At 38.2% G+C, this 14,847-nt stretch overlaps 1 protein-coding gene across 4 annotated transcripts; it reads right to left on the bottom strand.

The window, feature by feature from the left end:
* Positions 1–5,928: 5,928 nt before the first annotated feature.
* On the bottom strand, positions 5,929–12,588 carry LOC120110291 (craniofacial development protein 1). 4 transcript variants are annotated; one of them, XM_039124864.1, is made up of 7 exons: positions 12,247–12,588; positions 12,088–12,130; positions 11,133–11,283; positions 9,186–9,269; positions 8,618–8,742; positions 8,325–8,516; positions 5,929–6,611 (listed from the first exon to the last, which is right to left on the bottom strand). In XM_039124864.1, the coding sequence occupies exons 3-7, from the start codon at positions 11,179–11,181 to the stop codon at positions 6,237–6,239; spliced, it is 825 nt and encodes a 274-aa protein (XP_038980792.1). In that variant the 5' UTR covers positions 11,182–11,283; positions 12,088–12,130; positions 12,247–12,588; the 3' UTR covers positions 5,929–6,236. The 4 variants fall into 4 exon arrangements, with proteins under 4 accessions (XP_038980792.1, XP_038980793.1, XP_038980794.1 ...); XM_039124865.1 differs by having other exon boundaries at positions 11,133–11,205; XM_039124866.1 differs by lacking the exon at positions 9,186–9,269.
* Between the last annotated feature and the right edge of the window lie 2,259 nt (positions 12,589–14,847).

Genomic DNA, 14,847 nt, shown 5'->3' with positions numbered 1-14,847 from the left:
TGTGTAATGTGTTGATGGATTTTGTTAAATGGCCTTAGACATGCTGGTCTCCTTTTTTTTTTTTTTTTTTTTTTTTTTTTTTTTATTTTTACTGAAAAAAAAGGGAAAGAGGGGAGGAAGGGACAGGCCCACCCCCGCGTAGCAGCCCCACACTGGGCCCCCGCGTAACATGCTGGTCTCCTTGGCCGACCCATTTCATCACTTAGTAATATATCTGAAACACCTTACTAGTTTCCTTTGATAATAAAAAAATAGATATCATGTATGATGCCCATCATACCATCATCAGCTGTGCAAACATGTTTTAACTTATGTAATTATTTATCTTTTGCTCAATCAGGTCTACTCAGCCAAATCACCTCTTCTTTTTTTTTGGCTCTTTGTGCTCTGATCGTGACTGCATTTTCTGAACATCTCAACCAGCTGCCAACTGCCTCCTCTTTGCCTTGATAAGATTTACCATGCTAGTCAGGAATCTTTTTAGATTGTCTTAGGGGATATATTTGTGGTTAAATTGATAAAATTGCCCCTTCAGGTCTGCTAATGTGGAATTTTTGAAATTCAATTTATTGAATGCTTATTTTATTGGGGAAATTAATCACCGGTACATTTATTGACCGGTCTTTAACGTTTAATCCCTGTTGACTGGTTGTTTAATGATCAGTCCAGCCATATTTCAATACTTTATTATGAGACGAAAACGCCCCCTAAGAATATTAAAATGCCCCTGCCCCTTTTGATCTCCCATTCCCAAAAGAAGAAGAAGAAACAGGGGCAGCCGCCACCGACCACGGCCCGTCCCCGCCCGAGCTCCCTCCCGCGGTCGCCACCGGCGCCGTCTCGCTCCCTACCGAGCCCCATCCCGCGGCCCCGCCACCTCCCGTGCCCCTTCCCTTCCTAATCTCCCGTTCTCAGAAGAAAAAGAAGAAGAAGAAGGCCCGGCCGCCGCCGACCACAGCTCGCCTCTGCCCGAGCTCCCTCCTGCGGCCGTCGCCGGCCCCTGCTCGCCCCCTCTCGCGGCCTCTTCCCTCCCGAGCCCCCTCCCATGGCCCGCCCCCGTCCGAGCTCCCTCCCACGGCCCCCGCCCGAGCTCCCTCCCGCGGCCGCCGTCGGCCCCGGCTCGCCGTCGACGGCGGCCCCGCCCCCTCCAACGGCCGCCACGGCCCGGCCCCCTCCGGCGCCGCCGGCTCGCAGGAGGAGAAGAAAGAAGAAAGAAGAAGAAGGGAAGAAGAGAAGAAAAAGAAAAGAAAAAAAGGAAAAGGAAAGAAAAAGAAGGAAAAAAAAGAAAAAAAATAAATAATTAAATAAATGCATAAATAAATAAATCAATAAATATAAATGAACAAATAAAATAAATAAAATAAATAAATAAATAAATAAATAATATATTCTATAATAAAATAAAATAATTATAAATAAATAAATAAAGCCGCCACGGCCGGGCCCTCTCCTGCGGCCCCCTTCTGCGGCCGCCATGGCCGGGCCCTCTTCCCCGGCCTCTGGTGGCGCCGGCCTGCGGGAGGAGAAGAAAGAAGAAGAAAGGAAGAAGAGAAAAAAAAAGAAAAAGAAGGGAAAAAAAGGAAAGAGAAAGAAGAGAGGGAAAGAAAAAGAAAAAAGGAAAGAAAAAGAAGAAAAGGAAAGAAGAAGAAAAAAAGGAAAGAAAAAGAAGAAAAGGAAAAAAAGAAAAAAAGAAAAGAAAAAGGAAGAAAAGGAAAGAAAAAGAAGAAAAAGGAAAGAAAAAGAAGAGAAGGAAAGAAAAAGAAAAAGAAAAAAGAAAAAAAGAAAAAAGAAAAGAAAAGAAAAGAAAAAAATAGAAGAAAAGGAAAGAAAAAGAAGATTCATGTATGTGCAGAGAATACTTAATTGTGTACAGAGAACATTTAACTGTGTGCATCACACAGTTAAGTGTTCTCTGTACACAATTAAGTCTTCTCTGCACACACTTAACTGTGTGATGCGTAGAACACTTAACTATGTGCAGAGAAAATTTAAATGTGTGCATATAAGACTTAATTGTGTATAGAGAATATTTAACTTAACTGTGTGATGTATAGAATACTTAACTGTATTGAGAGAAGATTTAAGTGTGTGCACAGAAGACTTATTGTGTGTAGAGAAGGAAAGAAAAAGAAAAATAAAAGAAAAAAAAGAAGGAAAGAAAAAGAAAAAAAAGAAGAAAAAGGAAAGAAAAAGAGGAAAAAGGAAAGAAAAAGAAAAAAAGAAAAGAAAAAGAAGAAAAGGAAAAAAGAAAAAAAGAAAAGAAAAGAAAAAAAATTGTCGATTAACTGTGTGCAAAAAGCAGAAAACTGTGTGCAAAAAGCACAAAACTGTGTTCGGGGGTAAATTTAGTGTGTGCCAACGTTAATTAAGTATGTTTCCAGGTTACATGCTCTAGGCTTACAACAATAAGTGTGTGCAAATGACACATATCTGTGTGCAGTAAACAATAAATTGTGTGCACAGAGCAGAATGCTGAACTTAACTGTGTGCACATGGCACATATCTGTGTGCAGTAATCGATAAACTGTGTGCAAAAAGCAGAAAACTGTGTGCAAAAAGCATAAAACTGTGTTCGGGAAATTGTGTGCATGGAGCAGAATGCTTAACTTAACTGTGTGCACATGGCACATATCTGTGTGCAGTAGTCGATTAACTGTGTGCAAAAAGCAGAAAACTGTGTGCAAAAAGCACAAAACTGTGTTCGGGGGTAAATTTAGTGTGTGCCAACGTTAATTAAGTATGTTTCCAGGTTAATTGAGTTTGTGCCATGCTCTAGGCTTACAACAATAAGTGTGTGCAAATAACACATATCTGTGTGCAGTAAACAATAAATTGTGTGCACAGAGCAGAATGCTGAACTTAACTGTGTGCACATGGCACATATCTGTGTGCAGTAATCGATAAACTGTGTGCAAAAAGCAGAAAACTGTGCAAAAAGCATAAAACTGTGTTCGGGTAATTGTGTACACAGAGCAGAATGCTTAACTTAACTGTGTGCACATGGCACATATCTGTGTGCAGTAGTCGATTAACTGTGTGCAAAAAGCACAAAACTGTGTTCGGGGGTAAATTTAGTGTGTGCCAACGTTAATTAAGTATGTTTCTAGGTTAATTGAGTTTGTGCCATGCTCTAGGCTTACAACAATAAGCATGTGCAAATGACACATATCTGTGTGCAGTAAACAATAAATTGTGTGCACAGAGCAGAATGCTTAACTTAACTGTGTGCACATGGCACATATCTCTGTGCAGTAATCGATAAACTGTGTGCAAAAAGCAGAAAACTATGCAAAAAGCATAAAACTGTGTTCTGGTAATTGTGTGCACAGAGCAGAATGCTTAACTTAACTGTGTGCACATGGCACATATCTGTGTGCAGTAGTCGATTAACTGTGTGCAAAAAGCAGAAAACTGTGTGCAAAAAGCACAAAACTGTGTTCGGGGGTAAATTTAGTGTGTGCCAACGTTAATTAAGTATGTTCGGGGGTAAATTTAGTGTGTGCCAACGTTAATTAAGTATGTTTCCAGGTTAACTGAGTTTGTGCCATGCTCTAGGCTTACAACAATAAGTGTGTGCAAATGACACATATCTGTGTGCAATAAACAATAAATTGTGTGCACAGAGCAGAATGCTGAACTTAACTGAGTTTTCTGCTTTTTGTAGAAATAATCCTTTTCTTCTTTTTCTTTTTTTTTTCTTCTTTCTTTCCTTTTTCTTCTTTTTCTTTCATTTTCTTCCTTTTTCTTTTCTTTTTTTTCTTTTCTTTCTTTTTCTTCTTTTTCTTTCTTTTTTTCTTCTTCTTTCCTTTTCTTCTTTTTCTTTCCTTTTTTTCTTTTTCTTTCCCTCTCTTCTTTTTCTTTCCTTTTCTTCTGTTTTTTTTTTTCTTTTCTTTTCTTTTCTTTTCTTCTTTTCTTTTTTCTTTTCCTTTCCTTTTCTTCTTTTTTCTTTTTCTTTCCTTTTCTTCCTTTTTCTTTATTTATTTATTTATTTATAATTATTTTATTTTATTAGAATATATTATTTATTTATTTATTTTATTTATTTGTTTATTTATATTTATTGATTTATTTATTTATGCATTTATTTAATTATTTATTTTTTTTCTTTTTTTTCTTTCTTTTTCTTTCCTTTTCTTTTTTTTTTCTTTTTCTTCTCTTCTTCCCTTCTTCTTCTTTCTTCTTTCTTCTCCTCCTGCGAGCCGGCGGCGCCGGAGGGGGCCGGGCCGTGGCGGCCGTTGGAGGGGGCGGGGCCGCCGTCGACGGCGGCCGCGGGAGGGAGCTCGGGCGGGGGCCGTGGGAGGGGGCGAGGCCGCAGGAGGGGGCTAGGGAGGGGGCGAGCAGGGGCCGGCCGCGGCCGCAGGAGGGAGCTCGGGCGGAGGCGCGCCATGGTCGGCGGCGGCCTGGCCTTCTTCTTCTTCTTTTTCTGCTGAGATCGAAAGATTAGGAGGGGAAGGGGCACGGGAGGTGGCGGAGCCGCGGGATGGGGCTCGGTAGGAAGCGAGACGGCGCCGGTGGCAGCCACGGAGGGAGCTCGGGCGGGGATGGGCCGTGGTCGGTGGCGGCTGCCCCTGTTTCTTCTTCTTCTTCTGGGAATGGAAGATCAAAAGGGGTAGGGGCATTTTTGGTATTTTTTGAAAAAACAAAAGGGGCTGAAGGACCGGGAATTAAACTTAATAGAGATAATGGACGAAAAATTTTAAGACCGGTCAACGGGGACTTTTTGTTATAGCGTGGTCTAAAAGAGGGTGGGTGATTAATTTCCCCTTTGGATACGGTTGCACATGCATTCCACCCGTTCATGAGTGCAGGCAAGCTACACTTGTGCTGCGGTTCTGAGCATGGCAGCTTGCTTGATCTCATAGTCAAAAGCATAGCAATGACGGGCAATGTGGAAAGTCGAGAAGTGCATGAAAGTTGTCTTCTTTTTTGGATGTGAAGACTGAAAGTTGTCAAATGGAAATGGATAGCTGAATCAGAGTGAGAGCTGCCATAGAGTAAACCGTTGTGGAGCATGATTATCTGTTCTGTATCTAGTTAGACTTGAGCATGACAGACCTCTAACAAGTACACAATTTGGATATCTATTAGGGTGACTGTTTCCCTCTCTACACGGTTCTCATCGTTGACGTTCTGGACAATGTCAGGAATTGGGATATGGGTTTCTGAGGGAAGGGGGCTGTTGGCCCCAATCCAAGAATTTGGGCCAGATCCAATTAGGATTTAGTTCAGAAACTTCAGCCGTAATTGTCAAAACAATCGATAAAAATGAATATAAATATTGATTAAAGGAGTTGCTTAGATGCATTTGTTCGCATCGGTCAGAAACCATGCAGCTAGGCAACCGTATCGACAATTACCAGGAATCGTGTTCTTCAACCATTGTGAGCAACATAACCATTGAGTGGATTTAAACGATTTGTAATCGACTATCTTTTGGGCGCTTCCCCCAGATTACAAGCAAAATCACTAGAAGAAACATTAAATTAAGCCTTCTCAGAATGAAACCAGCATACTTGTTTTTAATAATGAGGATCTTCAGATTATTCCCACTGTAAACCATGGCAATTTGAAGCCTATTACCGACTTACCGTTTAGCATCACAAGCAGCTGCAAAAATACCAGAAATCCTCTCCAGTTTAGTTTAAGTTCCTAACAACGAGGATCTTCGGATTATCCCAGTAGAAACTATTGCAACCTGAAGACTGTATGCGTTCAGCATCATTAACAACGACGACAATAGAAAGCCTCTAAAAGTTCAAATCTACTGACTACCAGCATACCCGAGATGCGCTTAAGATAAAACGAGAAGGAAAACAATGGCATTAGTTAATAATCATACATTCATTTGAGTTCAGCAGGACATATACTAGCTAGGTCTTTAGTTACTCAAATAAAGAAAAGAATTAACCTAATATTAAAAAAAAAAAATTCTAAGAAAAGTGAGGGAGAATAATTGGGCATTATATCAGCAACTAAGGCAAATCCAAATTTTTGGTCAATGACAGGTCAATAAATATACAAGCAAGATAGCAATGTTCAGAATTGCTTCATAAAAAAAAAATAGCAAGTCCCACTGACCCAAAGAGAGGTCCAGACATTCTGGATGACTTCTCTGCATCCAAGGCCAACCCCAAAAGAAAGCTTTTGAAACTGGAGGCCTGGGAATTGGGCCGCCACAATGATCTGTCGGTCACGTCAAAGAATGCTAGCCGTTAAAAAGTAACGGTTGCTGAAGCCTAGAAGTCATCTTCCCGCGTATCTGTTCTTCTCTTTGATTGCAAAGCTAGACGAGCATCCCTCTCACGCTCGAATTCTCTAATATCAGCTCTCTGCAAGAAGGAAACTTTGTCCAGATATTGGTTTGAGCTCTTCTTGTAAACATCCAGCTCGTCTTCCAACCCCTTGTTTTCTTCCTTGAACTCACCCCAGTCCTTTTTGGTCTTATCGAGAACACTAAGCTTTGGCTTTTTCTTTATCTGTTCCAGAATGGTGTCAAGGGCAGATGGTGGGGCACCTGAAACCTTTGCCTTTTCGGCTGCCTCCTTTGAGCCAGCATTGACAAGCTTTTTCACTTCAACATCCTCGCCTGCAAAGTCCCGGACCTCAGTTATCTGCATGATCAAATGAGAAAGAAAAGTCAGTCTATGAATCTGGTGCTAGAACAGATGAAAGTCTTTTAAATTGAAACCGGCTTCTAGAAGCGCCATGATATCTATAAAGATACACTAGACCATTAAAGGTTGATGGAAGCAGATATACAGCGGGACTTCATTACAATTATGCTAACTATCAAAGCAGGAATTTATGGCAGAAGATGTCGAGTCCCACCATATGAGCGTAAGTACACAAATGTCAGATATCTTTGATTAACAATGATGTGAATAACCATTTGAAATTCATCTGATGAATAGACTTGAGAGTCCAAACTTGTCTTGTCAAAGGTGGAATTTTCTTTATGATAAAAGAGGAGCACAACCCCACCCCACCCCCCCCAACACACACCTCTCTTCCTCAAGAAGTTAGTTTGCTTAGTAGCATAAATAGACACAGCTGTACAAATAAACTTAGACATGCAGTACAAGAAATCAACTAATCACACACAGCTGTAGCCAACTGGAACAGCAGCAAGCACACACTTTTACATAATAAACACAAGAACCTAGATAGAAGTGTACTTAAAATTCAATGAAGCGCCAATAGAACAATTAACAGTCCATGATGGATCTCAACATTGGTGTATCATGATTCAGTAAGGCAAGCAGCAGCAGTTAATCGAACTAGCAGCATGGATACAGGTACGCATTATGAGCGGATGAAGCTAGACAATAATATGTTGAGAGCACCTAGATGAAACCAACTGTTTTGACAAGATAGAAGTCCAACAATGAGCACATTTTGAGTAACAAGGCATGTATTCATGTTTATAATTTTTCTGTTTTTTGGGAACCATGCTCAATCCAGAGAGAGAGCAAAAGAAAAGCAACGCAGGAGAACGTCGTCTCCTGGCCAAGATGTCCAAAATCGGAGGGCACTGATCATAAAACCAGAAATTTTAGGGGCTAGAAGAATGGAATGGAAAAATACACTATTTGGTAATTTTTAGAAGGTAGAAGTCACAGTTCTCAGGAGATGGCTACTAAGTCTCGATATTGGACATGTTCGATGAGGTTCATAAGATGAGGAACATACATATCTATAATTTTGGAAGGAGCATGCACAGGTGAAAGAAAGATGTCACTTCTCATAAAATGGGAGAACAATTCCAGACCAAAAGCAGCAAAATTCAAACTAGAACTAGTGGGCCCGATGCTATCCATTTTCATGGTTATACTACCAGAGATGGAGGTAGATATCCAATTTGCATAACCATTGAATGGGCATACAAGAGGCATTCAGAAGCTTCGGAGTATGGAATTAAGAAATGGATTGTTGTTATTTTATAGATAATAATAGTATCCTCACATACCAAAAAAGAAAAAAATAAACTATCGTCGTATATTTTAATGGTGAGACTTCTGGGACAAAGAGGTATAAAGGAATCTTGAAGACTGAGGAGTCAACTACAAAGTAAATTAACAGCAAGGTTTTTGACCTAATTCTGCTAGGATGGATGACAGGGATGTCAAATAGGATATCATATTTCCTACCAAAGCGACAATTATTGTATATAGATACTTACTAAGAGAAAGAAGATTCACAAAAAGGTTTATAAGTAGCCTTTTGGCCTCAATTAACTAAAAATAAATGTAAGAAAATCAAAAAATGATAATGACTAGGGCAAGATGAACTTAAAATTTATATTCATCTCATAGATATGCACATACCTCAACTTTTCCCCTTCCAGCAGCAGCAGCAGCAGCAGCAGATGTAACATCTCTGACAGCCGAAAGAGCGGCTGCAGCAAGCCTCTTAGCTTCCTCGCTTGTTCCATTTAGTGTGCTGGTTGGTCTCTTTCCATGAATGTCCTGATTAGCTGATGCCTTCTTCGGTGCAATGCCGAGAGCCACCATCCAATCCTACACAATGATAATGAAAGGAAAGAACTTCTCTTCTTAGCTAATCTCAAAAAGTTATTATGATATCATCTACTCTCATCAAGAAGATATAGTATCCTTACAGGAATTGTTTTACTTGTCTTTGTAGTCCCTGTTGAATTAGGCTTGTTCATTAAAGATTTGGGCACCTTAACAGGAAGCCCACTATTCATCTTCTTCCAAGCTTCCTCAACCCGAGTTTTCCTTTCTGAAACAACCATTAACATATGCGCACCTTTAGCTAGAATTGAATACAAAGTAGAAAAGATAGAACCACATAAAGCACATATACCAAAGCTGTGAACAAAGAAAACAAGCTCATTAAAGAAATATACAATTATGACAAAGAATACTGCTCAAAGATCAATAGTTTTAAACATTGCTTTCAAAAATAAGTGAGTGACAAATGATAATATTGAGAGAAATTCTAAGATTGGCACAAGACACAGCAAAGCAATATGAGTTTGATGTTAACAGTCAATCACATGACGATACTGGAAATAAAAGTATTATTAGGTGCATGAAACTTGATTAAAGAATGATCAACAATATGCAGCAATAATATCCACAAGCGGAATTGCTGAACAAAATCAAGTTCTCTAAACATCTAAACTAAGAAAACTAATTAACTATCAACATATTGTTATTTACCATTTTCTTCAAGTTGTTCCTGCATACTAGGATTCTGATTAGTCACTTGAACATCCAAAATTCCATCTTTCTTATCGGCATTACCTACAGGATGAGATAGTGTGCGTCAGATGGCTGAAATCATATAAGTTTACAGTGCCTAGTTTGAAATGAAACAAAACAACCATCCGCTCAAACTGGAAGTTTCATGCAGATATATGCCAAAACATCTATTTTGTACAACATTTGTCAGCTGGAGATTGTTATATTGTCAGTGATTTTGGTGGCAGCTGGAGATTGTTACAGCAATGTGGCAACAAAGGTAACAATAACAGCTGGTTGTTGATACCATGATGACTGTAGAAAGTCTCTTTGTACTTTATAGTCTATGAGTGGTGGTAACTAAGGAAATGGCTTTGACTTTTGACATTAATTATGCTAGCAGTGGTAATGACAATAATGTGGGGCATGGTGGTGGTGATAATGATTGAAGAGATGGGTTCAGTTTTGGGGGTAATCATGATCACTTCATAAATCAAAACTTATTGGCCCAACAATGGGTAAACAAATCAGCACGCTGCATGTTGATGGCATGCTGGCCTAGCATTGACACTACATGTATTGGTCATGCTAAACTCAGCACACATGGCACAATCATGGGCCAAGCACTGGCATAGCTGATATCATGCCACTGCCACGTCTTTAAGGCACTAGCATGATATATACTATGCCATATTGTGAATGTTAATCAGCATATCAATCCACAGGTGGACCTTTACCATAGCCTTGATTAACTTGAGCCAAGTAATGCCATCATATGCATATTTACTTTCATATAATGTTACATCAATGACTTATTTTTTCAAGACTTATAAATCAAAATCTCTAATCTGTTTTGGCCTTTTCCCCATATCATATCTTATTCCTAAAGCATGATAAAACCTATCTCCTATATGCATCAAGCTCACTACCATACATTTCCTCCATCTGAGTGATAACAAGTTAGTGGCTACTTGCCTTGATTGTGACATGCCAAAATGAAAATGAATTTCTGCATTTGCTCATCTCACTGCCAAATAGCGCAATGGTAATTCCATGATGACTCCCATCCCTTGTAGTAGCAAATTGAACATGTGGCTTCTCTCTCACTTTCCCTCTCTAACCCCCGCTGCCTGAAAAAACACCCCTACCACCTAAATTCCTTGCTCTTTATGCAGGGTAACCACTTCAAGTTTACCTTTATATTAGACAAATTACATCATGGTGGATGATGCATGATTTATTAGGACTGACTCTAATGTTCCCCAGACCCCTTGGATGGTCTCCAAGTACCCATGCATGCCACTAAGACAAGGACACGGATATGACACTTGGGTACGATTGTATTGGTTGGCCAAAAGTTATTCTATGAGACTAAAAGGCTCTAGACACAATAGTACATCCATATCCAGCACTCATGCAATAAAGCAAACATGCATACACATACAAAGATATGTACGTATTTGCATAAATATGAAAAGATATAAATGGAGCTTTCTTGTATTTTCCTATAGATGACAAATCAATCTTAAAAAGGAAGCAATACATGTCAAATTGGATTCAAAGAAAAAGCATATTGTATTTAAAAAGAAAATTTAAATGCTAAACTAGTGAACTTTAAGATAGATGACCAAGAGAACAATTTCACTACTTCTTGAGCTAAGAGATCAACGATTCACGTTATTATGCCTAGTATTTCTTATTTATTAATGTAGATTTTTAAGGACTATAATATACCTTGGAGGTTTTTCAAATTATTCACACACCAATATATACTTTAAGACATGAAGCAGGATCAAGAAAAACCAAATAATTATGTACTATGCCACATGAATGAGTACTTAGATGAAAAATTAGGTATGTCACTTAAGTTATTTGACAATTATGTCAGACGCTAACTTATGCTGTCAACATTGGTTGTAAACTTACCTGCCACAAAGAGTGATGGCTTTGTGCTTCCGTTTTGTTGATCAGCCATCAGAGACAAAGTCACGTTCACAAACTATATAACAATTGATGTTCAAAAAATTGATGAGCCAAATATTCCCTCTATTCTTTAGTCTCTTATCAACGAAAAAACCTGAGAAACAAAAACAAGCTTATGCAAGGATTCTAAACTTTTCAAAAGATAAACTCAAGTGGTAAAGAAGAAAATAGAAAATGTATCTTATTACAGAATTTGATGCGGTGTTGTATTATAGTTACTTGATAAATTCTCAAAGGCACACCTTGTAAAAATCCAAGCATGGGACAATGGAAAAGCTAACATTAAAATAAGAAGAGAAAAAAAAAGGTTTAACTATATTACACTGTCAAGGAAACAATCTCAATTTTCAAAACTATCATAAAAGTGCAGGATAAAAAATTAGAAATAAAAATAGATTTTAGCTGATGATTGTGTTTCTGTAAGGAACACTCACTAAAATCCAAGTTAACCACATCAACAATAAAAACTTCGAGTAAACAGACATCGTGAAAATAATAAATTTTCCTATTTCGGGAATTTCATTCGTGGTAAAACCCAAAATAAATCCAATAAACATAAACATAAATATTTAGCAACCAATAGTATCCCAGAAACTCCCCAAAGATACTACTGACAGAAACAAATGCTGACGAAATTCTCACTTTCACAAGCCAGAACAAGGTAATCACAGAGATCTGCGAGAAACCAGAACAACGAGAAAATGTGGAAAAAGTACGAAAAAAAAAGGTACTTTAATAAGAACGGAAAGCTAGAGTCTGCTTCCCCCTTTCTCCACGAGCACCAACTAACACCCATCAAATCATGCAATTTGAACTTAGCGTTAGGGTTACGGTAATGATTGGGGCTTTCCCAGGTCTCAAAATTCAAAAATAAATCAACAGATTGAACGAAAGATACCTCCCACGCCTCGTAGAGATCAACAGCCCCAATCCGCTCGTTCCTGCCTCAAAAATCAAAACCAGTTAGCCTTAGAGTTTTTGCAACCTCAAGTTAAATTAAAATCCATCCATCACAAAAAACAGCTTTAGAAAAAGAAAAATCAAACCAAGCACTTACTCCTTTATCCGCTCCCCAAAAAACTGTTCCACAAAACCCACAAAATCTAGGGCGAAAACTGGCTTCTTTTTACTGACTAAGTTCTCGGTTTAGGGCTCGGGCCCCGGGAAACCTCCCAAATCGAAGTGAGGTTATTAGGCGGCTATGAAACCCTAAAAGAACAAAAATCCAATCTAAAGAGATGATTAAAGAACAGAAACAAGGAGATTAGAACGACGAATGCAGAAGAAATCAAGAGATTTGGGGGAAATAGAAGCGAAAAAACAATGGGAACTTTGAAGAGGAGAACGATCCCGACGAGACGAGAGAAGAACAGGCGGAGAAAGAAGCGGTACGGAGCTTCAGTAACAAGATCGGGAACAATTTATAGTTCACGATTCCGACATTGGCCCTGACTTTCTAATAATATAACATGAACTGCCACTATTACAGGGTTATGGGTCCCGACTTGACTGGACCCGTATCCATTTATTTAACGGGTTTGAATTGGGTCGGATTGGATTGTGGTTAGGGGTGGAATACGATTGAAATTTGTTATGCAGAAATTTAGACATATCTCTACTATTACATTGCCAAAGTCCATGCTAACTCCTGAAATCAATTGATGTCAAAGAAATATTTGAATATCAATCTCATCAATAGCATATCAAATTCTATTGGTTGAATCTTTTTTCGGAAAAATATGAGACATTCAAATCATACAAGCAAAAAAATCTATCCATTGATAAGAAAAAGAAAAATATGGACGGTAATTGGATTGATGATAAAATAGAATTCTAGGCCGCAAAAAGTAATTCAATTGATGGAAAAAAAAAAATTGGTTCGATTCTCTACCTTAACAACAACAAAAAAAAATTAATTAAATTCTATTAAGTGTGACTCATAGTTACTTCAACTCTTTCGTTGAGGTTGGCTCTGGCATACTGAGCAATACTTTTGCTTTAATTGGATCTACATTTATGCCTTATAGATTCACCAAATAACCAAAAAATTGCTATATCATCAACATAATTCTCTAATTTCTCATGCATCATATCATGAAAAATAGCAGTCATATCACGTTAATTTGGTTGTAGCTTCTGTACCCATCTGACTCTAAAAGATATAAGCATTGATACATAGAATAATTTTTTATTTGATTGATAATTATATGAAGTGGAAGATATTTTAGCCATTTGCATCAAACTCAAACTTCCTTTATGCGCGCTCCTCCAAGAGCACATACAATAATGATACATAGAGATCGATTAGTAGCATACTCGATCAAATGGACCACAACTAATACATGCTACACATTGCGAGATTAGCTTGCTTTTCGGGGTTCCACCTAACTAGCTTCCTTAGAAAAGCCATAATATCAGTGTCTCAAAATCAACTACCAAATCCAATATTTGTAGTTGATTTTGAGACACTGATATTGTAGTTGCTCCTTAGACCAATATTTGGCATGTGATGTGCATATGCCTTTCAATTAAAAAAAAAGAGAGTTTGTTAAAAAAAGAAAGGGCAGTAGACTTCATTCTCTTCTTATTTTTTTTATTTATACATATGTTTATGGTAACATGAAAAATGATGTGGAAAATGACTATCTCCACTAGTTGGCCTTCTTTGAATGAAGGATAAATTGCCTATTTGTTATTATAAAATCCTTGATGGTACTTAAATTGAACAAGAATTCATGTACATATTATAATATATCAAACATTGCCAATTAACAATTTTTTTTATTTTCTATTTTTAGTTTTTTGTGGTTTCTTGGAGACCTATAGATATTTTATTTCTCAATCTTGCCTTTTTCACCTGCAATGATGTGGTCATATTAGAGAGTGAATGATTTATTTGTAGTAGAGGAGAGGAGAGGGAATGCTGCTCTCATTGGCCAAGCTTTTGGAAAAGATTTGGCAGGCAAAATCTTATTCTTAGTGTTATTGGTGTTTGATAATCTAGATAAAATCGATTAAAGTGTTTTTTCATATCCAAAGGCAAGCATGAGTGATCTTTACGAGCTTTGGCATGGTATGCATCCTATGCCTAGGTATGCAGTTTTGGATTTAGAAGGTGGGTGCACATCCAATAATTGTTCTATTCATTTGGAAAGTAGCATAGAATCGTCTACCTTGCTTTATTATCCCGTATCGTTTGGGGCTTCTATATTTTTTCTCATTGTAACACTTGCCGGAAGATTGAAGAATTTGTCGGTTATGTCCTTTTTGAATGCCATGGGTCATGCAAGTTTGAAAGTTCACCCCTATCCCTAATGCATCCATTATCTCTTCCTTCTATCTTGATGCTTTCCTTCTTGATTTAAAAGAGAAGATTCAATAGAGACGGAAGAGATATAATATGATTATGACTTCTTATATTGCCTATCATATATGGCCGGCAAGAAACGACCATGTATTCGAGAATTTATAGCAGAGCTCTCGCTTGACCCTGTTGGAAGCCACTGAGCAAGCCCCAGCATTCATTCATACTAAGACCATAGAGAGATCCTTGATAGCTGAGGAAATCTAGGGCCTCACTTCAACAATCTTTATAATCTTCCATACAATTTCATTAATTTGGGAGCCCCTATCCTCTCACTTCCTCAATATCAAGTTT

Source organism: Phoenix dactylifera, chromosome 3 (assembly GCF_009389715.1).
Source record: "Phoenix dactylifera cultivar Barhee BC4 chromosome 3, palm_55x_up_171113_PBpolish2nd_filt_p, whole genome shotgun sequence".
Lineage (NCBI taxonomy): Eukaryota > Viridiplantae > Streptophyta > Magnoliopsida > Arecales > Arecaceae > Phoenix > Phoenix dactylifera.
Note: the sequence above shows the minus strand (reverse complement) of the source record. Positions and strands in the feature narration are given on the sequence as shown.